The sequence below is a fragment of the Pongo abelii genome, chromosome X (genome assembly GCF_028885655.2).
Source record: "Pongo abelii isolate AG06213 chromosome X, NHGRI_mPonAbe1-v2.0_pri, whole genome shotgun sequence".
Lineage (NCBI taxonomy): Eukaryota > Metazoa > Chordata > Mammalia > Primates > Hominidae > Pongo > Pongo abelii.
The window spans coordinates 158,457,265-158,480,728 of NC_072008.2; the positions used below are offsets into that span (position 1 = coordinate 158,457,265).

A 23,464-nucleotide genomic window follows, 5' to 3' on the forward strand; every position below is an offset into this window, starting at 1 on the left:
TGTGACTATTCAGAAGGACCATCCCAGCTTGAAAACTTCTAATTTGTTAATCTGAGGCTCTTAACAGCCAATGCATCATAGTCCAGTTTCTTCTCCACCTGACCTTGCTCCCTGCACTCTTCCCAAAGGCAGGGATCCAAAGAACACTCCCCAACCAACTTCCTGCCTTGTAATCTTGGTCTCAAAGACTGCTTCCCAGAAAACCTGACCTATGAAAATGTGAAAATGTGGTGAAAGTGTGTTTTACTCTATGTTTTTTTCCTTTTTTTTTTTGTTATTATTTCTTAATATGAACACTGTTTTCAATCTTTTCCTTTCTTGTTTCTGGTATTTTACGTCATGCTTAGAAGGGCCTTTCCCATTCCAGGAACATAAACATATTCACCCATATTGTCTTATAGTGTCTTTATGGTTTCCTTTCAAAAAGTTTTTAAATTTTTGATTCATCTGTAATTTGGATGAGGAGAGACATAGGGACCTAGCTTTATTTCTTGTTTTTCAAATGCTTAATTGGTTCCCTGTGCTATTTATTTTTAAAATTCCTTTAACTCTCCAAATTTTTCTAACGTATAATGTTTTTATCCTTTTTCCGATTTCTAGTTATGAATGCCTAACTCAGTTTTCTTCCATTGTGTTTAGTAATTGAAATGTTTAAATTATGAATTTTTCTCTAAGTGCAGTGTTGGCTGCATGTCATTCGTTAATTTTATTTTTTAGATATTATGCACTTAATTATGATTTTAATTTTTTCCTTTCAAAATAACTATTTATGTGAGCTTCTAAAAATTTGCCGATGTAGGGATTTTGTGTATTTGTAGACTTATTACAGTGTGATTAAAAAATCTGGTTTGCACTATTTCTACGTTTCAAAATCCTTTTAAATATGACTGCTTACAAATTTGCATGTCTACATTGCCCAAGAGCCACACTGCCATTTTTCCTCCCTATATCTTTAGTGAGGAACTATTTTCCTAGTTCTAAAATTGTTCCTTGTATTTTCTGTGAGTTTCTTGCATGCAAAGTGTTTGAGCATCATTCTAAAGACTTTATGGCAAAAATGGCTGTTCAAATATAGCCTTTTTGTCTCCTCTTTGGTTCTCATTATTGTTTCTGAGTTCCTTTAGAGCTGGAAGTGTCACAGGATGCCAGGGCCACACTTCCCAACATACCTTTAGAGTCTCTTATTTTGAAAGGTGAATCATCCAAGGTGTCCAGGCTTGCTCCAAGCCTAGCCAGGGTATTAGCATTTCTAAGGTCCAGTCCCACTCCACTATTAAGTCCTTGTGTGACAGGAGACAAATATCTCCTGTTTTCTGTGCCTCAGAATCGTCATCTTTACATGGTAGAGGAGGGGAATGTTTTGAGTCTGGTGGTCCCTAGGAACCGTCTAGTTCTGATAAGGGGGGCTAGAGTGATAGGCAAGGCAAAAAGGACACGGAGCCAGCAGGGGCATAAGAGCAATTAAGGGAAACTATAAAGGGTGCCACGTACCCAGGTGCACTTCTCCCTTCATTCCCGTTCCTTACTAATGAGGGAAGGGTACATGGTCCATGCCTGGCAGGTCTGGAAATTATGGATGGGAGAGGGGAGCAAATATTTGGGTCATGGATTCAGATTTAAAACCTGGGCTGAGAACAAACTTGAACACCAGAGAAACCAGCCACACCTTGAATGCTTTGCTGATATATTTATTTACGTATTTCCCCATTTCAGATGATGGTGACAAAAAGTAGATGGAGACCCCACCCTATCCACCCCCCAACAAATTACAGACACAGATTTCACTTAGCATATAGAAGCATTGGGGCATGTCCAAATTCATTCCACTGGGTTACTACAGCCAGGAGAGATTTGATCTTGGGGGCAGTCTGAGCACCTCAGGCCCAGAAATTGAGCTAAAGAGAGGTCGCCATTCTGGGCCCTGCCACTGGTGTGCCAGCAGAGGTGACAGAATAGAATCATGGTGAACTGAGCTGCCTAGCCCTATCCTGTGGTCTAGAAGGCGACAGTGGGCTCTTGGATAGCTTCCAGTGAGATCCACAGTCCCATAGAAATCTGTGCCTCAGGGTTTCCATCTACAAAATGGGGATAAGAATCCTGCCCTAAAGATGTCGCAGGGCTATCATGAAGCTCCAACTAGACACAACTTGTCAAAAGTGCTTTGCCAAAGTTCCAGTGCCATACAAATTTGAGGGAATTCGATTGATCGATTGTGAGCATTAGAGTACTCCGGGTATAACAGTGGACTGGTTTATGGGTCCAGGGGTCAAGCAAGTGATAGAACTCCTACAGTGTGCCCTAGGTGGGCACCAATCAATGGCGAGTAATGCCTGTCGCAAAGCCGAGTTTCCTTAATTTCTTGGCCCCAGGAAGTCACCAAGGCCTAGTGCCTGGGTCAGGGCTAGGGAAAGTCACTGGGAAAGTTACAGAAAGAAAAGTCACTGGGAAAGTTACAGAAAAAGTCACAGGGGTCAAAGAGAAGGAAGAAGGTGGCATATAAAGCAGGGAGTAGTTACTATAATCACACACAAAAATAGATACCCATTGGATGAAGGGCATTGAATTGGTAGTGCAGACGAAAGATGGAGCCAGCAAGGAGCGGGAGATGTCACAGCAGCAGAGAGAGGAATGCTGTCCCAAATAGGCTCTCTTGCTGCCCCCCTCCTCCTAAAGGGATAATGCCAGTGTCTATCTATCTGCAGAGAAAGGGGTAGCAGGGAGAGAGAACTGAGAACATAATAATCTGACCAAAGGAGAGGGATCTTTTCCTCCTGTTATACTGCTGCCCAGCATCTTAATGAGGTGCCAGGTATAGGCAAGCAACTAGTCGGTGCACTTTGAGGCTGAGGCCAGAACTGGGCCGAAAGCACTACAAAGGCAATAGTGCGCTTCTGGAAAAATGCAGTAGTTGTCTGGTTGTCAGCATTGTTGGAAGATAGCTAATCCGCCTGTACTTAGGCATGGTTTTAGGGAGCTGATCACTAAGTGGCTATGATGTTTAACACCGAGCATCACGGATGCTCCTTGAAGAAGAGGAAGGTGGCCCATTTATTAATAATCTGAAATGGGCTGCTAAGAAGATTCAGTGAATGGGCCAGGTCGGGGAGAGGGGCAGCAAAGACAAACCCTCTGCAAGCTTCTGTTTGGGGAATGGGGCAGGAAAAGCTCTAGTTGCTCCTGCTGCTGCTGCTGCTGCTTTCCCCCAACTCCCTTGGCAAGGGGCTTGGACCTCCTGGGGAACTGGAGAGGTTGCCCCACAGGGTACCAGCTGGTACCTACAAGTTAAGGCAAACAAGCCAGTAGAACACATTGAAGAAGAAGAAAGTCACTGGGAAAACAACTCTCGAGTAGTTATCCAGGCGGTAGACATGGATGCAGAGGCGGCCCTGCTGCCAGGTACTGCCCTCACAATCGGGGACCATGCAGAAGTACTTCTTAAAACCCTTGCACCACTCACAGCAGGCCAGCTTGGAGCAGAGGCTGCGGGGACCCTCAGGGCTACCTGGGCTAGGGGGCTGCTGGGCTGAGCAAGACGGGCGCTCCTCTCCATCACTTCCCTCAGTGGTAACAATCTGGCACACAAAAGCTTCCTGATGTTGGCGGGCACAGGCTCGGGAACGTGCACGGGTACGGGCATGGGCACGGCTATCGATACGAGGCTAAAATGGACAAGGAAAGAAGTGGGGAAAAGTCAAGGGAAGATAACCCAAGTCTAAGTGCCGCCTCCGGATTTTCTGGAAACTGTCTTTGGCACACCATATCTTGGCTTCTCTCCTCCAACTTCTCACCATTACATCCGGAAGTTGATTCAACCCCCCCACCACCCTGGGTAACATTCCATCACTCAGCAAGCTGACCACCCATGTGCCATAACCCCAGTACCCTTGCTAGCATGTCTCCACACTCCAAAGCCTTGCCACCACTCCCAGACCCAGCTCATACATGGCGGAGTTTCGGAGAAGCATGGGCTTTTGTCTGGTTGTAGATCAGGAAGTTGAGCACAGCAAACTCCAACAGAGCGCAGAAGCAGAAGACGAAGCAGATGGCGATATAGAAATCCAAGGCTGTGATATAGGAGACACGCGGGAAATTCTTACGAGAAAAGGTGCCCAACGTGGTCATGGTCAGAACAGAGGTGATCCCTGCAAGAGCACAAGAGTGATGGGCTCAGCTCCTGACCTATATGTGCCATTGGTTGAAAGACTCCATGACAAGGCAACTCTGCCCTGGCCCAGCCAACTCCCAGCCATGTGCCTATGCGTATACCTCTTTCTCCTCTTACCTAGAGAGGTCCGGGCTGGAGCAGACTCTGTCTTGATCCAAAAGGAAACCCAGGAGAGCATCGTGGTCACGGAAGAAGGGACATAGTTTTGAAAGGCAACATAGCCAAACCGCCTGCTCACATTGAAGAAAATCGTCATGACCATGAAGTCACCTGAAAGACACAAAAAAATCACTGCATTACAGTGCTGACATGACGGTCCCCCTTAGCAGGACATGCACAGTAAGGGTCTCACTTTTCAGCTCACGGTATTCCCTAGGATAGAGGCATGATGTTACAATGCAATACATACAAATAGGACCAGAAGAAGCCCAGAAAAAAGACTTACTGCAAGACCAATGGCCAGTTGAGAGCTAAGCCAAGGCCAGAATCTTAATAGCTTCCTTCTCAGTTCACTGTCCTACACCCAATGTCTGTCTCTGCAGGTTGGCGAGAGAGTCAGGTGAAAGTGAAAAAATCAATTAGCCTTTTAGATATCATGCCCACGCAGCTGATATCCAGATGGCTAAGGGCTTCATACCCTCTGAGGCACATCACACCTGCACTGCTGGCCCTCAGAATGTCTACTCTCAGCAAATGAGACTAGGGAAGTCTGTGCCGTGGTGGAGAAGCACAGAATGCTTTCGGCCTCCTTCCTACACATTCATATGACGGCAAAATGCCTTAGGGAGCGAGCACTGCTCCACAGGTGGTCAAAACCGGCACTAGCCTGCTCCCCAAACTTTTGGTGGCTCCCTGTTTCACATGAGCTATACAGACTCAATCTAAACTCTGGAATCTGATGCTTAAGGCCCACCATGACCCGGCTCCAACTGACATTTTACACACGCACCTTACCCAAAGCCAATCCCATCTGCTTACAGATTTCCTGAGATAGCCTGCAATTTTACACCAATATTCTAACCCTGGACTCTTTGGTCTTAGTCTATGACCCCTAACCCAAATTGAGTGTTTCAGGAAAAGAGAAGAATAAGCTTAAAATGAACATTTCAGTCAGCCCTCCAGAAGTCAGGTCTGTGGCGTACACATCCACAGGGCAGACTGAGGTCCTCACAGTCACTTGGACATTATGTCCTTGGTCATGGCTCTCAGCTAGACGATCATGGCTCCTCCAGGACCTGATGACAACCTATATCTCTAGTTGGCATCTTCTTTTGTACCATTCATGCTGCTTTATGCTCTGATACACCCTCCCCAAGCACTCTGCATGCTATCGTGACTCCCGGGCTTGTATGGGCTTTTCTCTGAGCCCAGGACATCATTTTCCACTTTCAGCATCACACTGGATTGGCAATACTATAAAATTGCTAGGCCTATGATTAGGTGGTCTTTTAAGTCCCTTCAAGGCAGGGCTCATGCAGGCCCTGTGGCTCAGCCCCTGCGCATCCAAGCTCAGAACAGCCTGGAACCCAGCAGACACTCAGCAACTCTTGCTCCTGTCAGGCAACAGCTTTGTAAAGCAGACCAGAACACTAACCTGTCCGTGTGTCCTCCTATTTTGGAAAGTGGATCAACTGCCCAGCAGGTCTGGGTGGGCTGGAGCTGAACGAGAAGAGTAGCCTTTCCTACTCACCTTGGCAGCACTGAAACTCAAGGAGCAAAGCTTCTCAGATTCTTCTGGAAGAAGGCAAGGGAGCGACCTGTTGTCAGTGGGAAACCTGTGTGTTGAGTATAGCTTTGGGATAGAACTCCTCCAGAGGTGCTGCACGGACCACCCTCGCACTTGCCTACTGGCCAGAATGTATTTATCAAAAGTCCTCTTGCCGTGGGATCTTGACTGCAATTTAAGACACTTCTAATTAGTTATACCCAAGCCCTGCAAAATTGCTGGGTTTATATAATACATTCTTGTTGCACGAAGATTTATTATTCTGTTGGATGATTCTATTTTAATTTTATTTATTCTGGCCAAAAAAGAACCTTCTCCGCTCGTCAAGAGATGCCAATTTGTCTTGAAGGACAAGAGAAAGATGCTAACACACACTTTCTTCTTCTTGAGGAGTGAGAGAAGCACGGGTAAGGAAAACAATATATCTGGGGCTGACGAACCAAAGCAAAAAAATATATGCTAAAGATGGTTTTCTGCTCGAACTCTTATTCTCTTTGACCAGATCATGGTTGGTCACTGCAGTGTCAGAGGGACACAATTAAATAGACCATGTCCAGAGGACTGGGACTAGAACAATGAATGGACCCAAAGCTTTGAAGAATAAGGGAAGAAAAATAAACTAGGGCTATGTAGACTACAACAGACTATGATCCATGCCGGGAATGACAATGCTGATCGTTTAATCTCGGCCTTGTGAAACAGTGGCTGGACTAATGTAACCTGGATAGTTCCAAGGAAAAAGAACTAAGCCTAATGTGTGGAACTTCCAGAGACTCCAATTTCAGAAGAACAGGGAGAGTTTTCTGATGAACAGAACTGTCTAGAGAAGAAGGAAACCTCCTTGTAAGACAGTGAATTCCTGACCAGCAATAATATTCCATCAGAGGCTCCACAGCCATCAGTGAACGGCAAGCCTCTCCCTGGAGGCAGGGCTGGACTCTCTTAGAACCTCCTGAAGCAGAGATTCTCTGGATCAAGGTCCAAGATGGCCAGAGTAGCAGGCTACCACTGCATTCTGAACCCTTAATCGCTGAGCACATAAGTATGCTCCAGATGGAGAGACCTGCCCCAGGGCCCAACTGGAAGAGTTTGAGACCAGTCCCAAAGATAACTCTGACATTGAAGGAACCATGTCTCCAGATCAACTAGTCTCCAGCAGAGGAGAAAGAAGACCTCTTTTCTCCTCAAGAATCCTCCTCACTCCCAAGGAGGTCTGGCGCTTACCTACTGTCATTGCTTTGATGACGATGCTGGCTCTGGGGCTTTGTAGTCACTAGGGCACCATTTTGAAACAATGCACAATCATCTACTAAACGGAACCACTAGTGACTTGAAAGCCCCTGGGCCTTATCTTCTCTGTCACTTTTGATGATGGGTCCCCACCTATCTGGGAAAAGCTGAGGTGCAGAAAACCAAGAGGCAGGCCCATGGTTAGCTGGCAGAAGAGCAAGGCTCCCAAGTCAAAGGTAGTGAAACTGCTTCCCCAGAGTCCCCAAGAAAAAAGGCAAGTATTTTTAAGGTAGCCCAGCCCTCTGCCCCTGCCTAATACTGTGCAAGCAAAGCTCTAGCCACATGAGCATGAGCTTTCCCTCATCCAGAGACTGACTCAATAAATGAAACAAAAGCAGATATTCTGCCTAGTCACATGGTAGCAGAACAAGATGCCTCTCACGACAAATGGCTGGTTGGGTGACTGGCTCCATCCACATTCTGGAAACGATGATGGCAGTGCCTTCACTGCCCTGAACTTGGTCAGGATGTGTGAAGAGTGTTTCCAGGGTTGCTCTGGGAGCTACCCTGGGGAGGTCCCTTGGCTCCTCATTCAGATCACCTAGGAACATAAGTGAAGATGCTCACATCTAATTGGGAGCTGAAGTGTAAGATACCCAGGACCTTCCCCTTTAGTCTTTGTCAGAGAAAAGGTCAGAAAACCAGTGGCCACCATGTCTATGTTGAATCCACCATGAAGCCTTTGACAAGAATCTGTGCTTTTCAGACTTGTTCCTTTAAGATAAATGTCAATGCAGCAGCCACTGTAGCTGCTGTAACTTCCTCCAGACTTTCCCAGCCTTAAACTAGCTGACATTAGAACTCTAGCCTCCACCTCCCACTACAATGGACTTTGCTTCCCATTCGACCAGATTGGATTGGTTCTGGGTATGGAGAACTCACACTAGCTCCATTCCCCAAAGTCATCCAAGAGGTCAGTGTTGTAACCTCGAAACCGAAGGGTCTGCATGAAAAAGCCAGCTGCACATTCTGACAGCCGCAGAACTTTATCTACTTACCTAACCTCTCAAGGAGCTTGGCAAAGCACTTACTTCTTTGCAGATGAGACTGAGACATAGTTACAAAGTCTCAGTTTCCTCTGCAAACAGTTGTAAGTGCTTAGCAATTATAAGACAGGAGCCATGTCTTACAATATTTCCATGGGATGACTGCAAAGCATTTGTATGGATGGCCATCTCCAATCATCCCTACCACCTTCCTGGACTTCCGCCAAGCCCTGACACACTTACCCACTGGGGTTGTGATTATTTCAGTTTTGTTGCTCACTCCTGTAAAATCAAACTGGAAGAGCTTCCAGGAGTTCTTCTCATTGATTTCAAGCTTGAAATTTTCCCACTTGTAGATCATCTCACTCTCAGGATAGGAAACTGGAAAGGAATGTGAGAAAGAGGGTCGTATGAGACTTGGGAGCCCACCTGAGGACTCCAATAGCATGAAGTCAGCCTGCACAATGCCTTGGAGTTCTGTCTCTGGCCTCACCAGCTGTAGGACCTTGCCTCTCTTACCTCATTGTTGAAGTCCATTCAATGAGTGCATTTACTGAGCATTCCTCAGTATCAGGCCCTGGGCCAGAAATACAGAGATGAGCAAGGCATGAACCCTACCCTCAAGCAATCACATTTAATTTTATAAGACAGTGAGTATACTACTGTGATTTTTGGAGGAGCTCTGAAAAACCTATGTCCACAGAACAGCAGGGAAACAAAGTAGATAAAGATCCCTTGGGGACATACTCAGAAAAGACTTCATAAAGCAGGTGATATTCCCATTAAATCTTGAAACTCAAGTAAATATTCTCAATAAGAATGAGGCTGAAGGGGTTAAGGGGCAGTATAGAAAGGTGAAACACCTGGTGTATTGTGGAAAGGACAAAAGTTCAGGATGGCTAGCTCACAGAGGATGAGGTGCACAGGATTGGGTGGCAGGGTCCAGTTCATGAATGGCTTTGAGGTTCATTCTAAGGAATTTCAAATTGATCCATGAGAGTTAACGGCAGATTTGAGACTAAGAAGTGACCCAACCTAGGTGACCCTTCAGCTAGGTCACTCTGGTCCTTCTGTGAGGACAATACGTTGGCAAGGAGGCCAGTGTAGTAATCCAGGCAGAATGAAATTAATGCAGGTGGAAGTCAAATCTGCACAGGGTGCAGAGAAATAGACAGCATCGACAGAGACTGAGAGGAAACACCAACAGGATGTGCTGATTGATTAGATGCAGGAGGTGAGGGAGAGGGAACATCAAAGTTCTTGATTTGGGCAACTGGGTGAGTGATGGTCCTCTTCAATGAGACAGATGGGAACCCAGAAGCAACACACTTGTTTTGGTGGTAGAGGTTTGGAGGAGACAATGAATTTCATTTTGGACATGTGCAATTTCAAAGTGAAGATGTGGCAAAAGTCCAAGTGGAAGATAACAAAGGCCTAAACCAAGGTAGTGCCAGTGGAGATGGAGAGGAGCAGACATACTTGAGATATACTTCAGAGGCACGTGGAAGGGATGAGCAACACAGTATTGTTGGCAGGAAAGGAAATGAGGGTGGAGGATGGAAGTCCTGCACAACCTTGGCAGCATTTTAGAAGAAAAGCAGAGGCAGAAAAATGTAAATAGCAAGGATGAGAAAAAGAAGGAGCCCAGCATGTTTCTGGGGCCCCAGAAACTTAAGAAGGTACTCACAGCTAGAGAAAGATAGAGGGCAAGAGTGAGAATCCATTGGAAATCTGAGCATGTGGAGTGAGCATCCAGCATCAATGGTCATCCTGGAAGGGAGAAAGGAGCCTCATTAGGCTGGCCCTGAGCACTTCCGTATCCACCCAACTTTGGTCTAGGGACTACCACCAATGAATGGCCAGAGTCCATTTTTTTCTTTGTTTGTCTGAGACAGAGTCTCACTCTGTCACCCAGGCTAGAGGGCAGTGGCATGATCTCAGCTCACTGCAGCCTCTTGCCTCCCAGGCTCAAGCGATTCTCATGCCCCAGCCTCCCGAGTAGCTGGAATTAGCGCCAGCACACCCCGCTAATTTTTGCATTTTTAGTGGAGACAGGGTTTTCCCATGATGGCCAGGCTGGTCTCGAACTCCTGACCTCAAGTGATCTGCCCGCCTCAGCCTCACAAAGTGCTGGGATCACAGGTGTGAGCCATCGTGCCTGGACCTCGCTAGAATTTAAGACAAAAAGCTCAAAGGAGAGATAACAAGAGAGAAAAACAAAACAAAACAAAACAAAACAAACATCTTAGAAGTATCTGGCTACTCTGGGCTCCATCTTTAGAGAAACGTATGGAGCAACTTCGATTGGCTTTTGTTTTCTCGCCCAGCCTAGTTTCCAGGACCTGCCAACATCCTCCCTACTATCCCCCACATACAACCTTCCCCTGCTGGGAATTCAAGTATCCAACTTCATCTTAGGTACCTTTGCCACTACCGTGCTGCTGCTCTGCCTGAACAATTCCACCAGTGTGAACGTATCTTTATATCCAGTGCCCACTTAGGATGGAATTATCTAGATAATGCAGTCATACTGGCACATCCTAGTTGGGGGAGCTCTGGACTCGGAGCCAAGTAACTGAGTACCAGTTCCAGCTCTGCCACAAACTTGGTGTGTGGCTTTAAGCAATATCTTTCTATTTTGAGGCCTCTATATCTGTTACATAAGGGGGCTGAGCTCATGGTCTAGGAAAGCTGGACAGGCCCTTAGAGGTATCATTCAGGATGAGACCTCTGCCCATGGATCTTTAGCTAAAATTATCAGAAGGGGAGAGAGAATTCCAGGAAGTGAGACTCCAGAGGCTTGACATACCTAATTGTGTACAACACCTTGCCATCCTTGTAGATGCGGACCATCTGGTTGGGCATGGTGATCTCATGCTCGTGGGTCCTCTTAGAATTCCTAAAAAAGGTGTCCGGGATCCATAGCTGGCTCACCACATTGCCATTCAGAACAAGAGACTCAAAGGTGTCGTTGTAACAGAGGCGTTCGTCATACCAGGTCTGGGAGAAGATGATGTCAATGGTGTATTCCTGGTGGGAAGGACAGAAAAGCACATACTTGGGGATGAACAGAAAAAGGACATTCACATGCAAACATATTGTTTGCCACTCCCTAACCTAGAATCCTAAAGGCAATGTGGTGGAATGTATTGAGCACTAGACCAGGAAGCAGGAGTAGGATGAGGTCCCTTCTCTCTGCTCAAAGACTCTTCCAATGTCAGAACTAGAAGGGAACTCAGAGGTTACCAAGCCTAATGATCCCAAATGAGAAGTCAATCATGCCCTGCTTGATTATCATGAGCAAGGGGAGCTAGGTCCTCACATCATGCAGCAGTTAACACAATTCTCACACAACTCAGGACAATAGAAAAGTTTGCCTTAAACAAAGCTCCCTACTACTTTCTCTTATAATCCGCACTGTGCTCTCAGGTAGCACATAGAGCAAGTCTAGTTTCAGTTCCAGAGGAGAGATCTCCAGAAATGATACGTCATTGAATCTGTCTTTTTCCCACATTTCTGAAGTCAGGGAGCATCTTACAATTGACACGTATCTTTAATGGGGCATTTCTTATTTTTTCTTGACAGTGGCTTAAATTGGTTATGATCTTAAATCAGAGCCAACGCTGAATCAAGGAAAGGCACTTGAAGACTGCAATCTTGCCCTCCTGAGTCTTTTCTCTAGGGTAGACATTCATGACTAAAAGTTTTCAGCTTCAACAACCCAATAACTTGTTTTACCAATAGATCTGCAAGGATTGCACAGTCAACTGACAGTCTGCTCACAGGCAACTCTTTTCACCAAAGTGTGATAGTACTTGTTAGTACTTGGTCCATAGCACTACTACTCACTTTGTGCTGCGTTTATCCTACAAGGTCAACCACACATTTTCAAATGATTCCACACTTTGGGAAAGTGTTGCCCAACAGAATGGCAAATGTGACTATGGTCCTTGCAGATCTTACTGACATGGAGCAAACTGAAAGACACTACTGGATAAAACTGAAATCTAGAGCACCTTCCTGGTCACACCATAGTCAAGACTACTGGATTAATGCAGTTGAATTAAGGAAGCCTATGATCACTATGTATACACGATCAACATGAACACAACAATGGGATAGGTGAGATTTGGTGATCTTTAAAGGTACTGTTAGCTCTGATGTTACAGATTCTGAGGATTTTCATTAGCACATGTTTAAGGTTTGTGTGTCACCACAACTATCCAGTTGTTTTTACGTTTCCTTATAAGTGAGAATAAGAGAACATTTCACTTAGGCAAACAGTAAGACAACATAGGACTTGAGCACTAAAAATGACATGTCTGTACACTACGCCCACACGTGGAAATATAAACACGGAATTATGTCAAAATAAAAAAAGATTAGAAAATATCCAGAAGACACTGACTGACACTACAGAAAACTGAATGTTCCCTACAAATAAATGATTTCAAGGTAATGTGGAGGCAAGCAGAACTGTTAGACTCTAGTGACAATTAGTCTCACTTTTTTTTTCCGTAGAATTGTTTCCATTTATAATCAAAGTCTTAAATAAATGTTCTTGTGACCTTGGCTAATACTTGTATCTTTCTCTGTTATCCTCTTTGTTAAATGGGAGACTATAAATAATTTGTAAATGCCCTCCTCCTCAAAAAAACTGCCGTTTCCAGAGCTGACATTGACACCCTCCCTTTACCAGTGGGCAAAGGTTCCATGCTATTCTGTGATGGGCTTATCAAGTAGATGGACCCTTTGGAATCCACTTAGGTTTGTACAGAGGAAGGTGGCATGAGTTTGGCTGTAGGAGTTTTCTATTTCCAGGTGTTCCAAAATAAAATAAAATTCCCAACTAGATCACAGTCTCAGAGGATACATTTCATCTAGAAACAGACAGGCGATGGCGGCTTAATTCCATGGGCTGGGCTCTTCATCGTATTGCTCCTGTGTAGGCTAGTCAGGTCAACACCCTCTCAGTCCCCACATTTCCATAGTAAATCAAAGGTCCCAGCTCAAAATTGTTTTACAAATTTACAAGCACACACACCATTGATTGCATACAGTGGATTTTCCCCTTTCAGCTTTTATTTGGGGAGCACAAATGTTAATTAACCCCAATCCTTCATTCTCCAGAATTATAATAAAAATGAAGTGTTTTGGAGGCCAGGCGCCATGACTCAAGCATGTAATCCCAGCACTTTGGGAGGCACATGTTTAAGGTTTGTGTGTCACCACAACTATCCAGTTGTTTTTATGTTTCCTTAAAACCTTCTGGGAGGTTTTAAAGCCTTCTGGGAGGGCGGATCACGAGGTCAGGAGTTCAAGACCAGCCTGGCCAACATGGTGAAGCCTCGTCTCTACTAAAAATACAAAAATTAGCCATGCATGGTGGCAGGCATCTGTAATCCCAGCTACTCGGGAGGCTGAGGCAGGAGAATTGCTTGAACACGGGAAGCGGAGATTGACGTGAGCAGAGATCGCGCCACCCCACTCCAGCCTGGGTGACGGAGCGACACTCCATCTCAGGGGGAGGGGGGGGAAGGAGCGTTTTGAGTCACAAGAGAAACGTCTATTTAGTCTCATGTTTTTTAAACAAGGAGAATCTTTTTTTTTTTTTTTTTTTTGCTTATTTTGTTTTTCCTTTCAAATAAGCGCCTGTAACCTCTGAATGTGTGTGTTCGTGTGCATAGATATATCCATGATTATTTGGTCTCCAGATATTGTCTGTCCCATAAAATGTCTGTTAAACATCAACAATGATATTTAATAGGAAGAAGCTAGAAATTTGCACCAGTGGTGTTGAAGGGAGAAAAAACCCTACTGCAATAGAACTCCAAGCAGCTCGAACAGCAAGTACCACAAGTAGGCCAAGGCAGAACTCTGAGTTATTTTAGAGATAAGGAAACTAAGGCTCTATGAGAAAGGGGGCTATCCAAAGTCACACAAATAGTCAATGGCAGCCTGGCCCTGGGATGGCTTTCACTCGCACCAACAATCTCTTTAGGTACCAAGGTCCAATTTTCTCTGCAGAATCCCTAGGTCTTTCCACTGAGTTCTTGTGCATCAAACAATGAACACCCACAACCATGGAGGCAGGCACGGCCCTCAGGGAAGAAATCAAGAAAATCTCTGATTGCCTTTGCTGCCCAGGACAAAAGATTGTAAAAGCAGCCACCAAACTGCTGGGAGCCAGCCATGGAAGGGAACACTAAGAATGTTCCCTGGAGTAGCCCAGAGAAGCAGACAGAAAAGAGCTGGCAGAGCCTGGCTCCCATTTGAATGACAGCCTCTGACCCCGCCCTGCCCCACCTGCCTCCACAAATGTCTTCCAAGTGTTTCTACTGTCCCAAGTGGCTGGCAGTTTAAACTTGGCCAGCAGAGCCTCCTTCATTCCCAGGCCTCGTGAACTGCTTGGTAGCCAGTGGGAAGCCTTTCCCTCTGCACTCACACTGTGTTTATGCTCTATGTTATGAAGTGTTTCAAATAAGCATTTAATTTCTATTTGACAACTGTTAAGTTCATTACATATCAACTGATAACTAACAGTTCACTTTTTCCTCAGTTTGACAAAGGAGCTTGCGATGTACATCTCTTTTAACTCAGCTGAAACTCTAGAAATTCAGTGTTTTGGAACTAGAATCAACTGCGATAATTACCACAGCAAGAAAAAGCGTCAGCAACTATCGATGCTACGATGGGCAGTGATTCCCAGATTGCTCATTGCGTTTTAATCTCAGACTGGGTGTTACAAAACTGTGCACTCAGGTTTCCTTCCTGGAGGACAAGGCCTGCTTTCTATACAACATCTGACTGAAAGGTGTTGAAACTCCCCTCAAGCAACTACACCAACTATGTACCCAACGCTGGGACTCACATTTCTGAGAAGCCTCAGCTTCCTCAAATGTAAAACAGGGATCCATATCCTAATGGCAGCTTTGGCTTCCATGTAGGCTGTCATGAGGATCCAAGGAGACAAGAATGTACTGGGTACTGGCATGTTCTGCGACTATGTGGCAGAGACGTGCGTCCCCTCCTTACCAGGTACACCACAGAACAGGGACCTCCCACAGCTTTAAAGAACTATTTGGAACCACGTAGAAGGCAAGACATTTCAGGATAATTTAACACCACATGTGAGGGTTTGGAATTTTCAAAAGACACTTGGCTCAGGCTAAAGTGCCGCCTTACTGGCCAAAGAAAATAAAATTGTTGGCTCTTTTCTGAACCAGTCCTGCGTTCCATGCTAGGTTTGGTGACTGCTGGGTTATTAGACTATATCCTTCAAGCATTGTCAGGTGAGGCCGCTGCTGGCAGCATGAATAGCCATGGAGCAAGGAGAGACAGGGCATTCAGCTACTGTGAGTGGGGCTACTGCTCTGCTACAAGGGCTCTTGTAGATAGAAATTGGTTTCCCAAACAGCAAGGAGATTTTAGTCACAAATTCTCCACTACTCTTCAGTTTCACAGGATGCTCTGTCTCACCCAGGAAGCAAACCAAAGCATCTTAGCGCCCCCTGCTCCATTTGTCAATGTGTGGTTTTCTCCACTCCACCTAAGGAAATTTAGCCACCGCCAACTGGGTGGAGATCGACATGTTAGAAAAGAAGGAGCAAACCAGCTTGCTGGAAATTAGACAGGTTACTTCCAAATCAGGTTGGCAGTGCCTTAAAGTCAGCCAAAGGAGCAGACAACTAGAAGAAAGGAACAAATAAATAGCTATGCAAATTTCTGGGAGCCATGAGGTTACTGTGGACTGAGCACTATATTTGGCTTTTGGCATGCTAAAGAGAATAGGCAGAGACTGCTGTAGGAGGCTCTCTGCCCAGCTAGAATAGTATCGTGAGCCACTTTCCCCACTCCTACACCAATGACCTGAAAGGGTCAACAGTGACAACAATGGTGGGACCACGAGCCCTCAACCTCTGGTTCTTGCACATAACTTAGTGTTTCTTAGTTTATAAACAATGCTAGCAAAATTAATTGCTAAATTCATACCCATTTTTAAAAGGTAAATTGCAAGACTAAAAGGAGACTACAATTCTCATAGTGGTAAACACACTGGCAGCAGCAAAAAGTAAATCTGATTATCAAGGGAAGAGTCAAGAAAACCCTACCAATTTTAAAATGTAGACAGAAACTCAAAAACATCTATCTGCTCTCATGCTTCTGTTCTTGTTAGTTCTCAGCAACTCAATTCTAGGAGTTGCTCTAACAGAAGAACATCATGACCATGTGTAGCAGGCAGACTCTGAGATGTCCTCCAATGCTCTTCACTTCCTGGTGTTTGTGCCCTTCTGTAATCCCTTGACAGGGATTACACTTGACTTGGGATGGACCTCATGATTTGCATCTGATGAGGAGAATACCACAGAAACAATGGGATGTCACTCTTAAAATTAGGTTATAAAAAGTCTGTGATTTCCATCTTGAGCACCTTCTCTCATACTCTTCCTCACTCTGAAAGAAGCCAGCTACCATATTGTGAGATACCCTGTGGATAGGTGCACATGGCAAGGATGGAGGGAGACCTCCAGACCACAGCCAGAGAGGAACAGAATCCTGCCAATCCTGTGAGTGGTCTTGGAAATGGATCCTCCCTCAGTTGAGCCTTCAGATGAGACTCCAGCCCCAGCTGACACCTTGATTACAGGCTTGTGAGAGACCCTGAAACAGAGAACCCAGCTAAGCCATGCCTGGATTCCTGACCCACACAAACTGTGAGATAATGATTATTTGTTGTTTTAAGACACTATGTTTTGGGGATAATTTGTTACATAGTAATGCATAAGTAGTGTGCCTGAAGAATCAGGCAGCCAAAGCCTCACGGTTTGGGGGTGGGGAACCTTGCTTTTCCACTTAGCCTATGTAAACACCTTGATTTTCCATGAAGGTTAACTTAGCATTGAGGGTCTATTTGCAAGGCCCATCTCAGAGCCAAGGCTCTAACTCACCCAGTCACATGGCACTTTTTGAGTACCTGTGAGTATGCTAAAATTTTGTTTGCCCTGGGCCAAGCCATGTCTGTGGCTGTGACGGAGTTGCTTACCACAGCCTTCCTCAGTGTCAGGCTCTGCAGATGCAAGTGATTCTTGCAGAGCATCTTTCATCACTCATTTGCTTAGCTAACATATATGGAGCCCTTGACATCAAGGAGCTCATGGAGGAGACAGCAAGGCCGACATACCACAGACAATCACAATGAAATGACGTAGGCAAGATCAGGTAAACACCTGTGATATAAGCTGGAAAGATGTAACTGCCAAAGAGAAGAATGTGGTGTGAGAAAGACACGAGCAATTAACAGGTGTGGAAGTCAGGGGAGATGCCACGAATGAGATGCCGTCCGAGCTAGACACTGAAAAAGAAGGCAGCTGAGAAGTAAGAAAGTGGAACAATGGCATACCAAATAGAAAACCACTTGAATGAAAGCTCAGAGGTACAAGGTGGTCTGGGAACACCAATATTCCAGTGTGACCAAAGCACATGGTCTCTAAAAGGGTGAAGAGGAATACAACCATGGAGGGCCTTGAACTGCATGTAGTAAGCAGTGCCGGGACTGCAGGAGGCGCATCATTTGGGAGGCCAACTTAGTGTAGGTGGAGTAGGTGTATTCTAGGTGGGAGATGATGAAAGCTAAATGGGGGCAGTGCTGACACTATGATGATACGAGTGGAAAAGGAAAGAAGGAAGTAGAGCAAAAATATAGAAACAGTCTTAGAGCAAGAGCTAGCAACTTTAGACTTATGTCCATACAAATAATTATCAGAAGAAAAGAGGCAGTCCATTGTGGTGTTTAAAATTGCTTTATTATTTTTATTTTGAATGAAAAAACTGGAAGATATGGTCATGATTCTGAAGATCCTCTTCAAGTAGCAAGGGACTTACCTTTTCCAGTCTCATTCTCAAGCCAGTGGCTAAAAAATCCCTTCCTCCCTCCGGAAAATAAATTATTGGAGTTGTTACAGAAATACAGAGCAGAAAGCAGAAGTCTGTGGAAGGTCCCATAGGTCAGCCCCTGGGCTAGGAAACAGTACTAAAAAAGCTTAGTACTCACCATGTCCAGGATAGAGAGAGGACCAAGGCTGTTGACGGAGATCTCAACAGTGACCACAGTGGGCTTCTCTGTAAGGGAAGCAGAAGCAGCAGAGGGTAAGTGTCAAACAGGTGCATGGGACAGGGGAGGAAGTGGTCAGAGGGGATGAAAGGGGAGTCAAGTAAGTGTTGGACCACACAATCTCAGCATCTAATCCTATTTCTTTATTTGTTCTTTCATGGCAAAACCAAGCTCATGGACTGTTAAGAATTGGACATACATCTTGAAGATCAACAATCTAGTTTAGTCCTCTCATTTTACCATTGGAAAAACTGAGGGCGAGAGAAGGGAAAAGTCTTGATCAAGGTCAATGACGCTGCTGAGAATAGAGTTAATACCTCTTACCTGACAGGTCAATAGCAGATGTTCCTGTCCATGTGCATGGCACCCTCTGTTACTGCCCAGGTGCATTCTCCATGCCTATGCCCTCAACCCCTGGACCCTCTAGGAGGGGAAGAATTTTGTTCTGCTACTCACCTCCAATGCCAGGGCGCAGTTTGTGGTCATAATTACTCAGGATAGTGTTCAGGATGCGAGAGGCTTCTGGCAGTTTGCCAACTCTGCGCCCAGTCTCAGCCTTAGTTGACTTTGTTTCCTCAGAGAGGAGCTGATTTTCCAGAGGCTGGGGCTGGGGGCCATAGATGACATCACGGGCAGAGGCTTCATCCTTTGATTCAGTCTGAGGTCCCTCGACCCTAGAACATTCAAACAAAAAATGAAGCTCTGCCCTGCACTCTGTAGGGGCCCCAGCTAGTGCCTCTTGGGACAGAAGCAAACCAAAACAAGTTTTCAACACAGAACTTGGTTAAATTGTGACTGGTAATAGCAAATTATAAGACAGTGACAGATTAGGCTTGTGAATTTCTTTTAAACCTTGCTGCTCTTTGGGGACTTTCTATGCTGTCCCTCTTTTATGATAACTCTTTTATTAAAAAAAAAATCAACAAAACCAAGACCTAGATTTTAAAAGAATGTTACACGTGAAATGAAGAGGGCATTTACGTCTGAGCGCTGGCCCACTGTGACTAGCCTTGGCCTCTAGTCAGCCTGACCAGCATCAACCGGGAGTGAGGAGCAGGCAGAGGGCCAGGGCTGAGAGGAATGCTTGCGAAAGCCAGAGCGGCCTCTCCCAGAGAGGACCAGAAAATTGTGGGAATATTTTGCGGTTTTGTTGGTTGTGTAATACTCGTTGCACTGGGGGCAGGGGAAGGGGATGAAGGGAAGGAGGCTAAAGAGCAGCCTTTGTGGGTGTCTAAACAGGAAAGGCAGGAGTCCTCCACCCACAGACAGCCATCCAGGAACTGGCTGCCCAAAAGGAGTCCACCCTGAGCTCCACAGCCATGCACCACAGCCAAGAAAAAGAAGAAGATTAGTAAGAATAATTGAATTAAACAAAAATGTTAAAGGCCATCTGCCAAGGTATGAAACTCACCGATGGTGTTAGAAGTCCGGATAGTGCTGCCTTTGCTGGGAGGCAGTGACAAAGGGGGCTTCTGAGGTCCTGCTCACATTCGGGTCCTTGATTTGGCTTTCTTTACAACGCTGTGGTCATATTCTGACAACTCATCAGCTGTACACTTATGATTTGAGCACTTTTCTGTGTACGTGTTCTCATTCCATAAAGAGTGTTTTTAAAAATCAAAATGCCCCACCTGCTAACATCTGGATCTTATTTTATTTAAAAGCAAACTCTTAAAAAACAAACAGAAATCATTTATGACACAATAGGAGAGATTTGAACACTGAGTGGACAGTTGAGGCATGAATAAATTATTCTTTAATTTTTGGTGTATTTACGGTATTTTCTTATGTTTGTGAAATATTAATGACTAGAAATACATACTAAAACAATTACATATAAAATGATATGATGTCTGAGATATGCTTCAAGACAATCGAAGTTGAAATTGGAGGGTGGGTGGGGTAAAAGAAAATAAGAGTGGCCATGAGTTCACAAACAATGGGGCTGGTGATGGCTACATGGAGATTCCGTGCACAGTTCCCCCTACTTTTATATGTCTTTAAAAATTATAATTAAAAGTCTTTTTAAAAGCCATCGTTCCATATTAATCTGTGATACTGGAAGGCAGGAAAGTGGTTTCCTTTGGGGAGGAAAGTGTACGGGGACAGGCATTTTGGAGATGCGTGTGTGTGTGCGTGTGTGTGTGTGTGTGTGTGTGTGTGTGTGTGTGATGAGGGGGTTGCAATGCCGTATTTCCTGATCTAGGTGTTGGTTACATGGGCCTGTTTACTTGTGGAAATCCACTGAGCTGTTCACTCATGACGTCTATGCTTTTATACTGGCATGTCACACTTCCAAAATGATTTTTTTAAGCCATAAGGCAATTTGTTTCCTAAAATAAGGGGTAAACAGGGCAAGAGACGTTGGCATGACCCCCGTATTGCAGACCAAGGGACTGCCAACTTGAGAAGCAAAACGCATTTTTTTCTGCAGTATTTCAAGCTGTTAGAATTGCTTAAGTGGCATACAGATGTGCCAAATCCACACCATTTCTCATGTCTGAAGTGGCTACTTCCCATTGTGGGCGAGGGAAGAACTGGGCTTGGAAAATACAGTTTCTACTTTCAAATGCCGTATCTAGAAGATGTCCTCTTTGCCTGAGGCCAAACTCCCAGCCATCTCAAAAGATAAGGGCCAGTGACTATGGGAAGAGAGGAGGAAAAATGGAGATCTGAGACCCTGCAAAATGAGTGACGTGGCTGGAAACGTGGCACAATCAGAACCGGCAGTCAGTGGTAGACTGAGCACTGCCAGACAGGACCACCTAAAAGCCTGAAGCAGCCCCTCCCAGATGTCTGAAATCCATGGACAAGATCCTCCCCGCTGCCCCAAGTTTAAAAGTGCAGAGGCAAACAAATAAACCTGAAAGCACTGAGACCACCAAAGCCCTCCTGCCCCTAGATTAGGTCTGCAATAAAATGATATCAGAGGGTCATAAGGTGGCTTTAATCCTAAAATTGGCTTTTGCCAGTTAAAAAAAAACACAACAACAAACAAACAAAACAAAACCTCATCTTGAGGTCCTTGGGGTTAAAGAGCTGCTGACAATGCATACCTTTCCCCAGCCAGCCATTAAGCTCACCTTCGGGGCTAGACAGAATAAAAACTTGAAAAACACTCATACATTGGAATAGTGGGATTTTCCAGGGCAGTTTTTCAGGCCTTCACATGTCTCTAGACATAATGGTCCAGCATGAAGTTGAATCTCTGCACTACCCCCTCCCAAACAGTCGACTGCTGGTGGTGTCAGAAGTGGGGGGGGAGGGGGGGGCGCATAAGAAAAGATGTTGGATTTTTTTCTAAATCAGATCTTTTTTTCATTCTACAGATGGACAAACTGAGGCCCAGATAGAGGAAGGACTGTGCCCCAAGTCACACAACTAATTTGAGGCTAAGCCTGGACCAGGGAGAGGTCTTCTGATTCAGTGTGGCCCAGTACACCCCATTGTCACCTCCCCAGCTCTTTCCTGACACCACAGATTGCTATGCTTGAAGGGTAGTTTCCATTTCCCCAGCCCCTTTTCCCTGCTATTTTCCTCTCTAACCACCCCTTCTTATTTCCCCCACCCCAGAGCCATCTTTTGCCCTAGCCAGTCACCACGTCAGCTTTCTCAACTAGTCCAAATCCCATTTTGAGGGATGTGGATGACTGGAAATTGCTAGCACGCATAGAAAAACATTTACCAAGCCCCTGCTGAGGCTAGCCCCACTCCAGGGCACCAGTGAGCCAGCAAGCAGCCACACACCCCCTTCTCTGAAGAGCTAACGCAATCTGGGGTAGGGAGAGAAGCCACCCCCCCCCCACAACAGATAAACAAGACACAAGCCCAGTGCCATGGAAACTTCGAGAAAGCTCCACAGATCAGGAAGCTTGCAAATTTGTGACACTTCACATACAGCAGGAACCATCTCAAAACAACAACAACAACAACAACAAAACGAAGCAGTCATCTTCCACCCCAAAAAGCCACAAATCCAGGGCACAACCTTCCTAGCCAAGTCTCAGGGCGAGGAGAAGGTGTGAGGGAAGATGGTTGTTCAAGGGAAACCTGAAAAGGGAGAAGGGGATTGAAATCTACGGCCCAAACCACAGACTTCAGAGGAGAATAATATTCCTGGCCTCTGGCTCCAGTCTGCCCAAGGCCCAGCAGGGTGCCTAGGGACGAGTTAAGGAAGGGGGAGACTGTCAGCGGTGGAGAGGGGGCATAGCTGGTGCGGGAACCCTTAGACTAAACCAGAGCTCATGCCTGAGACTGGCACCAACAGGAGCAGCGGCATGGGAAGCAAGTAAAGTCAGAGTTGCCTGGCGCAGTGCCTGGAACTCAGTAGGCACTCTTAAAAAAATGTGAGCAGCAGAGAACAGACGACGCAACACTCACACATTTTTGGCGCAGTTAAGCTCCCTCAGCCCGCGCACCCCCTTCTCAAAATGCACCTCCGGCCCCTCAGTAGCTGAAGCCTGCCCTGGCCGGTCACCCCGGGGCCGCTCCCCTGTTCCTGCGCAAGACTCCGAGAAGGAGTGCTTGTCACCAGGCCACCGCAGTGCTTCTGAGAGCGGGAATCCGCGAACGGGAGTCCCGTCTTCCTTTTGGCGTCCTGTCTTCCTTTTGGAGCTCCCCTTCAAGGACCCCGGGAGCCCACCCTACAGTGAGGCGGGCCGAGGCTGCCGCGCATCGAGGGGACGCGGGACTCGGCCAGCCCGCGCTAGGGCCGGGGCAAAGCGGGCGCGGGGCTCGAGGAACGCGGGGCCGCAGGGGTCCCGGGAGCCGTCCCTGCTCCCGGGGAGAGGGAGCTGGGCGCGAAGGGCTCCCGGGTCCCGCGATGGAGACTCACCTCGACTGGAGGATCAATAAGATGCCCAGGAGGACTGGAAGAACTTTGGGCAACATTTCCGCGGAGACCGGCGCGACCACCTGTGCGGAGGTCGCGGCTCACGGTCTGGCCGCACTGAGCGCGGCGTGGAGGGTTTTGCTGGGCTCCAACTTTCACTCCTCCCACTCGCCCCGCCCCGTCCCGCGCTCCCCGCCCCAGGCCCGCCCCGATGGAAATCTCCGACGACGTGACGGCTGCTGCGGTGGGGAGCGGGGGAGGCTCGCGCGGGCGCGGGTAGGAGGCGGGAGCCCGGTTGCTGAGGCCCCCAGTCCCCCCGCCGCCACTGCGGCGCTGCCAGACAGCCAGGGGGGAG

The 23,464-nt window shown here is 46.4% G+C and overlaps 1 protein-coding gene across 1 annotated transcript; it reads right to left on the reverse strand.

Moving 5' to 3' along the window:
- Positions 1–1,672: 1,672 nt before the first annotated feature.
- GABRE (gamma-aminobutyric acid type A receptor subunit epsilon) lies at positions 1,673–23,237 on the reverse strand. The gene is made up of 9 exons (XM_054545203.2): positions 23,113–23,237; positions 18,735–18,952; positions 18,219–18,286; positions 10,977–11,197; positions 9,855–9,937; positions 8,411–8,548; positions 4,283–4,435; positions 3,943–4,142; positions 1,673–3,659 (listed from the first exon to the last, which is right to left on the reverse strand). Exons 1-9 carry the CDS (start codon positions 23,166–23,168, stop codon positions 3,276–3,278), a joined length of 1,521 nt encoding a protein of 506 aa, XP_054401178.1. The 5' UTR covers positions 23,169–23,237; the 3' UTR covers positions 1,673–3,275.
- Between the last annotated feature and the right edge of the window lie 227 nt (positions 23,238–23,464).